Source organism: Marmota monax, unplaced genomic scaffold (genome assembly GCF_021218885.2).
Source record: "Marmota monax isolate L192 unplaced genomic scaffold, Marmota_monax_Labrador192_F-V1.1 WCK01_AAM20220418_F8-fsc00842, whole genome shotgun sequence".
In the NCBI taxonomy this organism is placed as follows: Eukaryota; Metazoa; Chordata; class Mammalia; order Rodentia; family Sciuridae; genus Marmota; species Marmota monax.
The window spans coordinates 32563-48004 of NW_026693497.1; the positions used below are offsets into that span (position 1 = coordinate 32563).

Here is a 15442-nt window from a genome sequence, read left to right on the forward strand (position 1 = left end):
GCTGGCTGCAATATTAGACTCACTCCTTAATGATTGAGTTCTTACTATTTTGAAAAAGCATAATGACCAAATATTTATTAGCTTTCATGATTAACTTATCTGTCATATTTCATGTGGTGATGGATAATATTATTATTCCATTAAGATGTATGAGCACAGAGAGATGGACAGACTGACATTACTCTGCCTCTGGAGCCAGTCAATATACATGCCAAAGAATGTTCAAAAGATTGTTGCAATAATAAAGTGACAAATTGAATGATGTTCATTCCTGGAATTAAGTGCCATGTTATGGTTAAAGCATTTATTATAGATGTGTGTCCTTCACAGACTAGATCCATCCACGTGCCAGTATTACTGCTGCAGATGACATAGTTGACACCTGCTGTTTGCTTTAATGCCAGATCTAGTTCATGGCTACTCATTGATTTTGATTAGCAATTGCTGACCCCACCATTCCTGCTGTTTTTGGTAATTAACATTGTAGATATCATAGTATATTATGAAAAATTGGGTTCCAGGGCATCCTTGGTGCTATAAATGAGATGATTTATGATCAGACAAACAGTGAAGCACTGACTGTAACAGGTCAGTATAAATGATCAAAAACAAAACAAAACAAAAAAACCCAGTTCTTTCTTCCTTATTAGATATTTAAGGGGTGGATGACTGTTTCCTCTTTATGTTTCACAGAGGAATTGTAGTTGTCTGGACTGTATTGTGGGACTAATGGAGAGTTTTAGACAAGGGTAAAAGTTTCAGTTTTGGAAAATCAAAAATTTCTGGAAACAGTTGATGGTGATTTCTGCAGAACAAGTGAATGTCATTAATGTGAGTGAAGTTTGCATTTGGTATGGTCACAATATTATAGTTTTTATTTACATCTTCCCCCAATGAAAATGAACATTTGAAGAAGATATGTCTTTTTTAAAAAAGTGAAAGAAACAAGTAGCACACACAAGCTTCCCCCTAATTAGAGTCAGGATCCAAGAAGTTTGTGGACATTATTTTGCTTTGCTTCCTCCATGAATGTTCAGAGGTCCTTAGAGATGGGGTAACATGGACCTATTTGACTAATTAGGAGCTGTGTGCATTGCACTTCCATGGTCCTTTAACAGCAAGTCATCAGCCTGTGACTCCAGCCTTTTCACTGATGGTTCCTGTCCAGTGGAATGCATAGGTCTGTTTCCGCCTGTGGTTGTCCCTATCAGAAGCTGCTGACACTGTATTCATATGAATGCTGTGGATATAGTTGGAGCCTTTATTGGGCACCTGTTATGGGTGGGTCTTGGGATGTGCATTTCTTGGTCATGACCCAGCAGAGAAGCAGTGTGACCCAGTAAGTGCAGAGGGAGCCAGTGGATGTGCAAAGTGCTGTTGGAGGCAGTGTTCCTCATCACGAGGACAAACATCCCTGTTTGGGGATCCAAATGAGAGGATACCAATATGCAAAGTTTCAGCTATGGGGACTGTGAATTTTACATTTCTGTTTAAGGTGATTAAAATTTGCTGTCCCTCCACTAGTTCTTTTTCCTATAAAAATCTCACTCAAAACAGCACGGGGTCTTTCTGAAGTGTTTCCTAAGCTCTATGAAGGACCATGATGGTATGAACAGGATAAGGGAAATGAGAGTAGCCTTAGCCTCATGAACTGGTATAGGGGGCTTCCTAGATGCAGGTAATGAGCAATGTGTTCTACATTATTTGTTTCATTTCTTAAGCACTATTGGATTTGAGTTATGCATGTCCACTTTATTATTATTTCATAAAAATTGAAAAAGTGACTTGAAAATGTAACTTGTATTCCTTTGTTAGGTGGGAAAGAATGCAGTCTTGTTTGTACTGGGCTGTCTGACCATGGACACAGGGCATCACAGGAGAATCCTAGCAGACAGTCCCATCAGCAAGCCCAACAGCCATTTCTCTTCCCTGTCACTGCAGAAAGATAGCCTTGCCCATGATGCTCTTCCTCCTTGTGGGATTCCTGGGGATCACAGGGCAGAGGAGTGGGAGTGCCTGCTGCATGCACAATGGAAGAACAGTCACAGGTCATAGGAGAAGTCACAGTAGGGGAGACCGATGATCATTCAGCACAGATCATGCTCTTGGGCCCCCTCCAGAACCTCCTTGAGCTCACCACATGGTCCCTTATGGTTGAAAATAGCCCTCTCAGTCTCAAAGCAAACATAAGATCAGGTTTGATTTCTTGTCTACTCATGATGCTGGAATACTTTAAAAATGTGGCTGAGCCTTATTGAGATATCTGCTGGAAACATTCTGTTTTCCGGTAAATGATAAAAATATTTACTGGATCAGATTCAGAGTTTCACATTTCAAATTTGAATCTTGCCACCAGACTCATTGTCTCTGAGAGGTGGGGAGGGTTGTTTGTGTCTCTGAGACTCAGCATTTTCATCTGAGTTTATTTCTATTTGATAAAACTGTAGTGAGTCAGGATTAAATGGATAATAGTTTCTCTGTATGTGATTAATATGTGACATCTACGAGGTTAAGGCAAAATAAAACTTAGATATTATCATTATTGTTATTACCAATGACAAACTTAATCCTCACGCCACTCAGCTAATGCATGAAGTGATCTGAAGTTACCATTTTCCTACTTCTGTAGGGGATGTTTTATGTATGACCCTATAGATGCATATGCTGTGTATTTGGGAAGGCTACATCCCTCTTTCATTTTGGATTTCACATAGACTTGTTTTCTTGGCACAGGAGAGGAATCAAAAACATGTCTCTTGAATATAGAAGTGACCCACCATTCTTTCCTAAAACTGGCCCAAATCAGTTTGATTCAACACACTTGGAGTTTCTGTCTGCAGTTTCATCTCTTTTAGGAATGTCCCATAGAAATAAAGGCAAGTTGACATAGTGTCATAGTAATAGAGTCCTTTGTTATATTTATGAATATCACCTGAAATAGTCAATTTTTAAAAGATCATGGCAGAGACTTTCATGTGCTTGAGAAAAGGAACGGAGGCAGGAACTTGAAGGGGTTACTTCAGGCTTCTGCCTTCAACTGGGACACACTTCTGAATTTCACATCATTCCAGAGCTCTGGGCCCTTGACAATTGCTTTCCTCCAGCATTTGTATTTCCCTGATCATGGAATATTTTACTAAAACCACAAGGATCAAAGTTTATTAAGGTCCATACTTCCCGTAGGTGCCCTACAAGTTGTAGAGATGCGCCTATTGCTCCACAAAGCAATGTGAGCAGGGATAAGTAGAGAGATTCCCACAATCCTGCACACACTGTCAGGTTAGTAATGCAGGATCAAAACACTGCTTTCTGGCTCCAACCCAGGCTACTGTCTTTTTTCCTGGAACAAAATAGAAATATTATTCCCTACACAAGACCAAACTTCTTTGTGAGTTATAGTGGAGAGAATATGACTAGTTAGGGTGCCACTGTCTTTTGGTAACCAAAGTCATGATTAAGTGAATGCAGGTGTTAATGACTTCTTTTTATAGGGCCATGCATGTTGGTCATTAATAGCAAGACTGGACATGCATTTTAGTTGGAAATCAATTATCCTCTGCTAACCTATTATACAGAGACTTTTATTTGTGTGATGTGAAGAAAGGCACAGGAAGTTTGAAATGATTGCCATACTAATAACTTACTGGTTAATGCTTTGCATCAGATCCAGACTGAATGAAGTAGAAAAATATACTTCACAGGGACTCATTTCAGGGTCAGTAGGAATTGTGTTGCAGACTGCTTAGATGAGATTTAAGTACTCAGGTAAGTTTTTTTTTTTTTTTTGGGGGGGGGGGGCAAGTGTTCATGGATACATTAATAAAAACTAATGAAGAAACTCCAACAGAAAATTGCACCTCTCCTGGGAAACAGGTTTGCAGGAGAATGGAATTATGCAGAGATACTAAGAACTCAAATTTCTTAGGTAATTGTTCAGATCTCTATCTAATGTTATTCCTGAGACAAGTATTTTCCAATTCCTATTATTGACTATATTAATAGCTAGTATTCATGGAGCCTGGATATTGTTAGACAGTGGGTTTCAATTCTTGTGTAGGAAAGAACCACCCCACACTTCACATGTACACATGCTGACTACTTTGGTGTTGGTCTGACAACAGGTGGATGTAATAATGAGACAAAACTACTAGATATGCAATTTGAACATTTTCTTTTATATAAGCATTTTATTACATAACTTTTTAAGTATATGTAAAATGAACTGAATAGTAGCTCATTACTTAGAGGGAACATTTGCTAATTATATTTAATTTCTTTTGTGCTTCTCACCTGTCCCAACTCAATCCCACTTATTCCATTTTTGGTGAGTTCAGATGTACATATATTGAATGTCATAAATCTTAACTAGAGTTTTCACACACCCACCCACCCATAAAACCTTACTGCTTTTTATTTATTTATTTATTTATTTATTTATTAGTTTTCGGCGGACACAACATCTTTTTTTTTTTTTGACAGATAGCGTAAGAAGCTTTATTGAATTCTAATTTTGGTACTTTACACCACATATCCTTCCAACTAAAGCATCAATTAGATGTCATTTTTATAAGTGAAAAGCAGCTATAACACAAATAAGCAAAATCACAAGTGTGTGTTTCTTAATAACTAATCTGCATTCTGAGCACAACAAAGCTGGAATCTACAGCTCAATATAGAGAAATAAAAATGAAATCAATATAGAGAAACAGAAATCAAATCTGTATAAAATTTTACCCTTATTTAAAGGCATAAAGCAGATATTTGAATGGCTAATGTATTGGCAAGGTTTTCAATTATACGACTCTGAGAATTAATTATTTAATAATTTATGTGTACATTTATAGATATGTAAACAGGAAAAAGGGATATACTTTATCCAGTTATTATCTGATATTAATATAGAGCCATGATATCCTCAGAGTATTGTATTTAGAACTATAATAAATTCTATTAAAAATGTTGGACATTGTAAAATGTAGAATACCTCAAAGAGATATTTTTTAGTAACTGACCATTAGAAAGCACTTTTGCCTTTCCTATATATAGCATATTCAAAGAAATCAAAGGGTATTTTTTGTAGGGGGAGGTGTGCTGGGGATTGACCCCAGGGGCACTTTACCATTGAGCTACATCCTCAACCCTTTTTATTTTTTGTTTTGAGACAGGGTCTCACTAAGTTGCTTACATTGGCCTCAAAGTTGAGATCCTTCTGCCTCAACCTCCCAAGTTGCTGGAATTATAGGTGAACCCCACCACACCGGGCCTAAACAATTAAAAAAAATTCTCATATAGTACAAATGCTTGGGAAAAACTGTCAAAATAATTTTCAAGAGAATACTAAAGTATAAACTTATTAATACATTAACTACCTACTAATAATGGACATGCTCAAAATAAAACACAGAGTAAGAAGTAGAAACAGACAACAAAAAAGCAAAAAACTTAAATTTTCCTTACACACTGGGCAAACATGGTGCTCTTATGCATAGTTCCAAAATGAAGCTATCTCAAGAAAGAAGTGCAATCATCATCCATTATCTGCTGCATTAAAGTTTTGTATAACCAAGATTACATAAGGCCTGCATACCAAGTTCATCTTGCAAACTGCTACCGCCTACAGCAGATGCATTGTCATGTGATGCTTCTAAGTGGACACTCCCATTTCTCACCAGCAATGAGGCACTAGCACTGAGCACTGCAGCCTGGGAAGGGGGGCGGGACTGGACTTTGACCTGGGCTGTGGACTGCTGGCCTTGCTGACCATCTTGAAGGCTCCACTGACTGCATCTTGCTCGTCCCCTTCAGGAAATGCAACCTGGCTTGGCAAACTATTCCTAGATCGAGTGACTGTTTCTAACTGGGAAGCCCGTCCCAATAAAGACAGCTCATCCAGCACCTCTCCCTCTTTGGCCTCAAGATCTGATTTTGAAGTGGTTAAGGGCTTTATACTTTCAGGTGCCATTAGCCTATTTGAGTCATTCAAACATGCTACTGTGCCACTGTCCAAGCTCAACACTCGGGCACGAGTCTTGGCACTATTTGTGCTGGAAGTCCGTCGTGTAGCCCTCTTTTTGCCAGTTCCTTCAGGACCAGGATGAGCTCTATGTGAGTGTTCAGAGTCTGTACCCCTTTCCTTATGAATGTGTTTGGTCTTTAGAGCGCTATATCTGCCCTCAGGAGATTGGCACGAATGAGAAGTAGTGCTAGAAGAGCTGTCACTGCTGAACTGATGAGCAGAATGGACACTTGATGCTCTACTCAAGTCACTTTGATCACTAGAATCCTCATCATGACAAAATATAGCACTATGTGGTTTGGTTCCAGAAACACCTCGAAAAGAAACATAGTCCCTGTGTCGACTAGAGTCAAAACTGCGGGCTCGTTTCTTTCCTGTCCTTCTCCTGCCTGACTTGTGGGCAGAGGCTGTCCGGTGGATTAAGCTAGAGGATTTGGGTCGTACATCCCCTTCCTTCTGCTTTCCACCAGTATCTTTACAAACTTTTAAATCCACCAAAGTGACAGGCGTCTCATTCTGCTCTTCTTTATTTTCAGCAGGTTTCTCAGGGGTTGGGTCCTCTGGTGCAATAAGCTCATTTGCATGGGGGTTTTTATTGGCTTCTTCAGATGCAGAGGTGCTGAGCCCTCTCTGGTTGTGCATCTCATCAGAGGCCTGAGAATCCTGGGCCTCAGGAGCCCCACTATTTGTACTCACTTCCAGGGCAGTCTTGTCACTGTTAGTCCTTTTGTCACTGGCACAGCAACTCTTCTCTGAGTCAGCACAGCACTCTTTTTTCTTAGCACTTTTCTTTCCCACTTTAGGAGACTCTTCATGCTCTGACAAGATGCTTTCTATGTGAGTGGAACTAGTCTGCTCACTTTTATAGCTGCTGACAGTACTGTTGGTATTACGGTCTGTGCCGCTACAATAGCTCTCTGTTGACCCGCTACTCCGTGTGCTCAGGCTCCTCAGGCTGTCCATGCTTTTGTCTGCATTTAGAGCTTTGCTCTTCCCACTTTTTGTGGGTGGCTGAGAATTACTGTTTTTCAGATCACCAGCAAGCTGGAATTCCCCAGGTAGACAAGTATTTTCCACCAAGGATTCTTTGGATCCAGAATGAGGTTTTGAAGATTCTAACTCACTTACTGGATCTAACCCACATCTTTGCTGATAAAGAGGGAAGTCATTCAGTGAAGTATCAGGAAAGGCCACAGCAGAGCTGGAAGTCCGTGGTACACCTCGCGGCCGGTGATCTTTCCTGTGAGAATGTGAATGTAAAGGTACAAGAGAGGCTACTTCTGTGTCACAGGCGCTGGACAGAGACTGATCGATGTGGTGGTGGTGGCTATGACTTGGCAGACTCACTTTGTCACTGAAGTCCCTTGGCAAGTCCTGTCCACAAGAGGACAAAGAAGGCTGAATGGAGATGAAGGAATCATTGGAGACCAGACGGAAGAGCTTCCTATCAGTTGCCAAATCTTGTTCTTCACTTCCTTCCTTACAAAGACTAGAGCTCTGGCCCAGACTTAAACTGATATCATCAGATGTCTTAGCAGTGTCTGTGTCTCCTTTAATAGTTGCTGCTGTTCCAAGACGAGAGGAACCAGATCCAATCTGGTTGCTTGGATCTAGACCAGCATAAGAATTTCGTGAACTGCAACCAACTGGAGGTGTGGCCTCCCGAATGAATTCAGACATTTCAATCCCTCCACCAGGATCACTAGGTCCATTGCTATCTTTTCTCCTGGTTGAACAGTTGCCTTGTTCAGCTTTGGCTCGCTGATCTGTGAGCTCATTTGCACTCCTATCTACAATTTCTCCAGCATCCAGTGCTCTGTGTAGTCAATAGTTGACCATCTTCAGAACAATGAAAACAGCAGCTACCACAGGACAATAAACTGCTACTATAATCATGGAAGAAGGAAGGGCCATGTACAGGGTGAAGGGCAGGCAGAGCAGAAAGAGCCACAGGTAGAGGTGCAGCGCGTTCACGAAGGTGGCCTGGTGCAGGTCGTAGTACCAGCCCCCGCTGAGTGCGGCCCACACCCCCTGCCTGAGGATCTGCAGCGTCTGCGACCCCATCCCCACCCGGCGCCGCCGCCGCCGCCGTCCCCGCCCCGGCCCCAGCTCGGCCTCGTCGCCGGAGCCTGCAGCTGCCCGGTCTATCACCCTCCCGAGCTCCGGGAGAGCGGGCCGGCGCCGCGGCGGTCGCTAATGCTGCTGCAGGAGGAGGAGGCAGCGAACCGGGAGGAGGAGACAGAGAAGGAGGAGGCGGCGAGCGGCGGGGCGGAGGAGGAGAAGACCAGCCTCCAGAGCGCCGCCGCCATCTTGTCTCCTAACACCCGGAGCCGGGGCCGGAGCCCGACCCGCGGCCCGCCAGCGCCCCCACCGCCGCTGCCACGACCCTCGCCGGCTGCCAGCCCTGGCCCGGCAAAGGAGGCTACCTGGCGCCCGGCAGGGACCTGCGGACACAACATCTTTGTTTGTATGTGGTGGTGAGGATCGAACCTGGGCCACACGCATGCCAGGCGAGCATGCTACCGCTTGAGCCACATCCCCAGCCCCAACCTTACTGCTTTTAAGCTTAGAACATTGGCAATATCACAAGAAAATTATCTGTGTCCTTTCCCAGGCAACTTTTTCCTCCCCCAGATGAAGTTACTTTTGAGAATTTTTAACCCTAGGTTCATTTTGCCTGAAATCATACAATATACATGGTATTAGATCCATGCCCAGTCTGGCTGGGCACAATCAGGAGCCACTTGTCAAAAGAAACTAACTTTATTTTTAGAACCACACACGCCAAACAAAACAGCCTCTCAGGAAAAACCCTCAGAGCCTCAACTGCCACCACCGGCTTTCCACAAGCCTCTCTCTCCCACACAAGCTTCTCTCCACCTCCCACAATCCTCCTGCTCTTGAGGCCAATTGGCTGGGTCACGTGGGCGGAGCCAAAAAAGTCCCCCAATGAGCAGCTCCGTGGTCTGAAAGGGCAGGGAAACAGCCCAATGAGCATCACCGCAGAGGAGCCAATCAGCTAGATGTTGCTGGGGCCGAGGAGCCAATCAGCTAGATGTTGCTGGGGCCGCTGTGAGCCAATCATCAACCAGCAGCTGGAAGTTTGCTGGGGCCCCTTTGGCTGTGGCTCTCAACATCTCCCCCTCTCTGTTTAAACAACAAGCATGTGGCTTAGGGACCGTGCCTGTTAGGCAGTCCAATTCAACATATGGTCCTTACCCGTCATCGGATGAACTGACCTCTAGGCGTCAGCCTCCTGTCTTAGGTTGGTACCACTGCAGTTGGATCATACCCGTCACTGACTACCGGTCCAGCATACAGCCATACTTGTGGATAGGCCTTTGCACCTGTGGGGGGGTGAGGTTCTTTGCCTCACCTCTGTTGGCCCCCAAATTTTAGACCATCACTAGTAGAGGAGGATGCAAAATGCCATGACATTAAGCCAATTGAGGGCTCCTTTGAAAAATTGTACCACCGGTGACACCATCAGCAAAAATACTCCAGCACTACCACAATTCGCTGTACCAACAGATAGTTCACAATGCATACAGGTGAGCTCACAATGTGTCCAGGCAAGTTCTGCAAGCAGTTCAGTGATGGCTATTGTAGAAGCTGTAGATTGGTTTTATCTTTGACTTCACCAGCACTGGGATGAAGATAGGAATTCTGGCAATAATGGCTAAAGAAAAAATTATGTAACATTACAGAAGGCACTAAAAGAAAACAATTTTCTTAACAATTTACATTGTCTTCACCGGCACTGGGATGAAGATAGGAATTCTGGCAATAATGGCTAAAGAAAAAATTATGTAACATTACAGAAGGCACTAAAAGAAAACAATTTTCTTAACAATTTACATTGTCTTCACCAGCACTGGGATGAAGATAGGAATTCTGGCAATAATGGCTAAAGAAAAAATTATGTAACATTACAGAAGGCACTAAAAGAAAACAATTTTCTTAACAATTTACATTATCTTTAAGAGAATTATTAAATATAATGAAAAGGAAAGGTGAAAGTAAACAAACAGATCTGTTAACCTTCTTTTTTGTTTACATATTAAAACAATCCTCAACAGTTGTTTACCCAATTTAAATTAAACCATATAAATCACGTGAAAAAAAAATATTTGGATCCATTTTATCATGAGCGCTCATCTTATATGATATATGGACATACATACATTCAAACATATAACACAAAACACAAGTGTGCACACATAATATAATACATACAACACATAACATTATAGTAAAGGCCTTATAACTTTTTACAGGTGAAATCTCCATTGCAATGTTTAAAAACTCTATAGTCAAAAAATAGAACTGATCAGCAAAACATTAACCTAGGTCTGTATGAGCTCAAAAAACAAAATAGAACTTCATGATATGACAAAGGGCAATAATAAAATAGATATTGAAAAAAGCATCCTGGTTCTGTTGCAGATGTAAGAATAGCCAAACTGGAGTTTTGGATATCAGTTGTTATGGATTTGAGCCAAATCATCTTCTTTTTGGTCTGTAGAAATCGCTTTAGTTAATCTTTCTGGAATCCAAATCAGCTGCTGTTCTCCCTGTGGAAACACATAAACAGACCCCCGACTCCAGACAATCACTGGGTCAGGACCTTGGTTAATCTCTCTGGAATCCAAATCGGCTGCTGTTCTCCCTGTGGAAACACACAAACAGACCCCCGACTCCAGACAATTACTGGGTCAGGACCTTTCCATTGTCCTGTTAGAATATCCTTCCAAAGTACCTTGGGCTTATGTACATTTTTTGGACACATATGCCTTTCCGCAGCACTAAGTCCTGATGAATCCAAATTTAAAAAGTTTAGAGTAAAAAGGGTTATTTTAAGTTTATCTTTGGGGAATATATACCCCTTCCCAATTCCTTCTTTTTGCTTTAATAAGTACATTTTAATAGTTTGATGAGCTCTTTCAACTATGCCTTGTCCCTGTGGATTGTATGGGATTCCTGTTATATGAGTAATGCCAAATGTTGAGCAAAATTGTTTAAAAGAGGTAGAAGTATAACCAGGGGCATTATCTGTTTTTAACTGTTTTGGAACACCCACAGTGGCAAAATTTTGTAAGCAATGAGCTATAACATCTTTAGTTTTTTCTCCGGCATGAAGGGAACCCATCAAAAATCCAGAAGAAGTATCAACTGTAACATGCAAATATTTTAATTTTCCAAATTCTGGCAAGTGTGTGACGTCCATCTGCCAAATATGGTTAGGTATCAATCCTCTAGGATTGACTCCAAGATTAACTTGTGGTAAAAAGGTCACGTGGGCGGAGCCAAAAAAGTCCCCCAATGAGCAGCTCCGTGGTCTGAAAGGGCAGGGAAACAGCCCAATGAGCATCACCGCAGAGGAGCCAATCAGCTAGATGTTGCTGGGGCCGAGGAGCCAATCAGCTAGATGTTGCTGGGGCCGCTGTGAGCCAATCATCAACCAGCAGCTGGAAGTTTGCTGGGGCCCCTTTGGCTGTGGCTCTCAACATCTCCACACACAAAATTTTTGAGATTCAAGCAGGGTGTGTATTTTCCTTTGTTTTGCTGAGAAATATTGCATTATATGGATTCAGGACAATGTGTTTTCAAAAACATTTTGGTTATTTCTTATTTTGGATCAATAGGACTACAGGGCTTGTGGACATATGTAAATACCTATTCTACTTATTTTAATTTCTTACTAGTATTTACATACTAATGACAGAGGTTTTCGTGTTTGCTAGTTTCTCTGAAAATGTCAATATCCATCTTAACATACAGAGTTAATATTGTATGACTTTAATGACTACAAAATAGAAAATATTATAAGACTTTATTTTCTTCTATCTTTGTACAGCTGTTGTACATTTTGTATCCACAGATTATAAACCTTACAATATAGTGTTGTAAATTTCTTACTGAATAATCACAGGTTTTGAAAAAAAATGTATTACAGTATATTCAAAAGGATTTACATTAAGCCAGGCAATCTAATATTCTCTTATGTTTCACCCATGGGTTTGCATTCATTGGTGACCACTATCTGCACTAGTAACCACTATGGTATCCTACAGGTGATTTCTGTTTTGTACTATCCCCTATATTTAGTTTTTATTAGTGAATTGTATTTATACACTGTACTGGGTTCATTTTGACATAATTACACAAGCATGGAATATAATCTGCTCTGATTCAGTTCCTAGCCCTTCACTTTCCCCCTTTCTTTCTCCCTCTTCCTGTTTCGTTTCCTCTAATGATCTTTCTTCTAATAACTTACACTATTTAATATTAGTATTTTATAGATATACACAAAGGGGAAATTCACATATGTTCATATGCTAATTTGGTCAATATCATTCCACCTTTCCTCCCATTTCCCATCCCTCCTCCCTTCCCTGACCCTCAATTCCCTTCTATACTGTATTGATTTCTGTTTTCATGAGATTCCAACCCTTTCCCTCCTTATTTTGATCTAACTTCCATGTATGAGAGTTTCTCCAGTGTTTTTCACATAAAAAGTACTGGACTTTGTCAAATGCTTTTCTTCACCATATTGAGATAATGACATATTCTTGTCCTTAACTCCATGTATGTGGTGTATTACATTTATTGATTTGCATTTGTTGAAGAAATATTGGATCCCTGGAATGAAAACCACTTAATCATGCTATACTAACTTCTTACCGTTTTTTTGAATCAAGATTTTGTTAAGAATTTTTGCATCTATGTTCCTCAGGTTTATTGATCTTACGTTTTCTTTCCATGATATGTCTGTCTGGTTTTGGTATAAGGGTGATACTGGCTTTATAGAATAATTTAAAAGTGTTCCTTCTTTTTCTATATCATGAATAATTTGAGGACGAATGGCATTATTTCTTCTTTAAAGGTCTGGTAGAATTTGGATTAATATACCTCTGTTCTTGGTCTTTTCTTTGTTGGAAGTCTTTTAATTGTTGGTTAAAATTATCAGCTTGATATTGGTTTATTTAAGTTTCATGTATCCTCCTATTTTTGTTTTGGTCATATGTGTCTAGAAATTTTGTCAGTGTCTCATGATTTTCCATGGTACTGGAGTATAAATTTCCAAATTGTTTCTAATGGTCCTCTAGATTTCAAAAGTGTCTTTGATGATATTTTATTTTTTTCACTCTAATTTTGTTGATTTGAGCCTTCTCTCTCTTTATTTCAGTTAGTTGGTTAAAAGTTTACTAATTTTCTTTATCTTTTCAAAGAAACAACTCAGTTGCACTGATCCTTTATATTTTTTAATTCTCATTTTTATTAATTTCAATTCTGATTTTATTTATTTCCTATCTTTTACTGATTTTGGAATTAGTTTGTTCTTTTTCTAGGGTCTTGGAGTCATAATGCTAGATTATTTGTTTGATACTTTTCTATTTTTTTAATGAAGGAACTCAATGCTATCAACTTTCCTTTTAGAATTATCTTCATCCTGTCCCAGAGATTTTCATATATTGTATCTCTATTCTCATTTCTTTCTAAGAATTATTTTATTTCTCCTCTAATTTCTTTTATGGTCCATTTGAAGTTAAAAACTGTGTTATTTAATCTCCTGGTGTTAAAATGGATTTTTCATTTTATATTATCATTGATTTCTAACTCAATTCCATTATGATATGATAAAATTCAAGAAAGTGTATCCTCTTTTTATAATTACTAAGATTTGCTTTGTTCCCTAAAATCCAATGTTTTAGAAATGTTTCATGTGCCACTGAGAAGAATATGAATTCAGCTTTTGATGGATGAAATATTCTGTAGCTGTCTCTGAAGTCCATTTGATTAGTAATAATATTCAGCTCTGATCAGTCTTTACTTATGTCTGGATGACCTATCTGACAGTGAGAGAGGGGTGTTGAAATCACCCATTATAGCACTGGGACCTGTTTAATTCTTCATTTTGAGAAGGTTTGTTTTATGCATGTGTGTACCCAGCATGAGGATTTATGTTCATTATGTGTTGTTGTTGGATGAGTCCCTTTGTCACTGTGAAGAGACATTTTTATTCTCTTCCAGTTAATTTGTTTGAAGTCTACTTTGATAGGAGAGTGACTCCTGCTTGCCCTCTGTTTCCATTTACATGATAGATCTGTTTTCATCCTTGCACCTTGGTTCTTTGGATCTCTTTTCCTGTAAAGCAAGTTTATAAGTCAAGTTTCTTATGGTCTTATATTTAATACAATCTACCAATCTCTGTCCTTTGATTGGACAGTTTAGAGCATTTATATCAACATTATATGAGAGATGATTTTTATTTCTTGCCATTTTGGCTTATATCTAATTCTTAACTCAGACTTGATTCTCCTTAAGTTGACTATTTTTTAGTGTGATTCATCCATATACTTGTCTTCATTTTATTTTTCTTTTATTTGGCATGAAATATATTTTAGTGAGTATGCTTTATAGTGCTGGCTTAGTGGCTATAAATTCTTTTAGTTTCTCCTTATCATGGAAGTTTTACCCTTCAGCTTCAACTCCAGATTTTTATCCAGTTTTGCTGGATATAGTAATCTTGGTTGTTGCCCATTTTCTTTCAGATGTTATAAATACTTTTTCAAGGCCTCTTGGCTTTTAGGGTCTTGGCTGAGAAATCATTTGATTTCTGAATTGGCTTATCTCTAAAGGTGATGGGCCATTTTTTACTTGAGGCCTTTAAAATTCTATCCTTCTTGTATATATATTAGGCATTTTCATCATAATGCGTTTTTTATGATCTTCTTTGGTCTTTACTGTGTGGGGTTCCATTTGCATCTTCTATTTGGATTTGTGTCTCATTCCTAAGGCTGGAAAAGTTTCTAATATTATTTCATTGATAAGACAGTATATTTCTTTATTTTGTATTTTGGAGCCTTCATCCACTTAGATATTTTTGTCATAATGTCATCCCAGATTTCTTGAATATTATGGTCATAATATCTTAACACATTTTCTTTATCGTTGAGTTTATTTTCAAGATGTTATAATGTATTCAAAGCCCAAGGATGTCTTTAAAGTGGTCTACTCTATTGGTGATGCTTTCTATTGAACTCTTTGTTTGATTTATTGAGTCATTTCCACAATTTCTATTTCATTCTGTTTCAGAATCTCTATTTCTTTATTGGAATGATCATTCAGTTTTTGTATTGTCTACATGAATTCCTACATCTTCCTTTATCTTATTGAACATTTTAAAAGTGAACTTTCTAAATTTTTATTCTCTAACATTTCCTCTATTGTGTTGTCAGTGGGAACAGGTCTTGACATGTTTTGGGTTGTTTGGGTTGTTTTCTTTGGTTGCTTTTTCATACTGCTTGTATGTCTACCCATCTGCTGGGCTGATTATTGCTTCTACTTTTATGGAAGGTATTATTTAGTAAACTTCTTTTTCTGAAGATCCCTGGATTGGGAAAATATCCAGGTATTGATACT

At 39.4% G+C, this 15442-nt stretch overlaps 1 protein-coding gene across 1 annotated transcript; it reads right to left on the reverse strand.

Annotated features, from left to right (window-relative positions):
* Positions 1-5322: 5322 nt before the first annotated feature.
* Positions 5323-8080, reverse strand: LOC124102144 (pecanex-like protein 1). Its single transcript, XM_046458358.2, is given in 2 exon segments — positions 5323-5773; positions 5776-8080. Coding segments are annotated over 2 exon segments (2532 nt in total). The 3' UTR covers positions 5323-5546.
* Positions 8081-15442: the final 7362 nt, after the last annotated feature.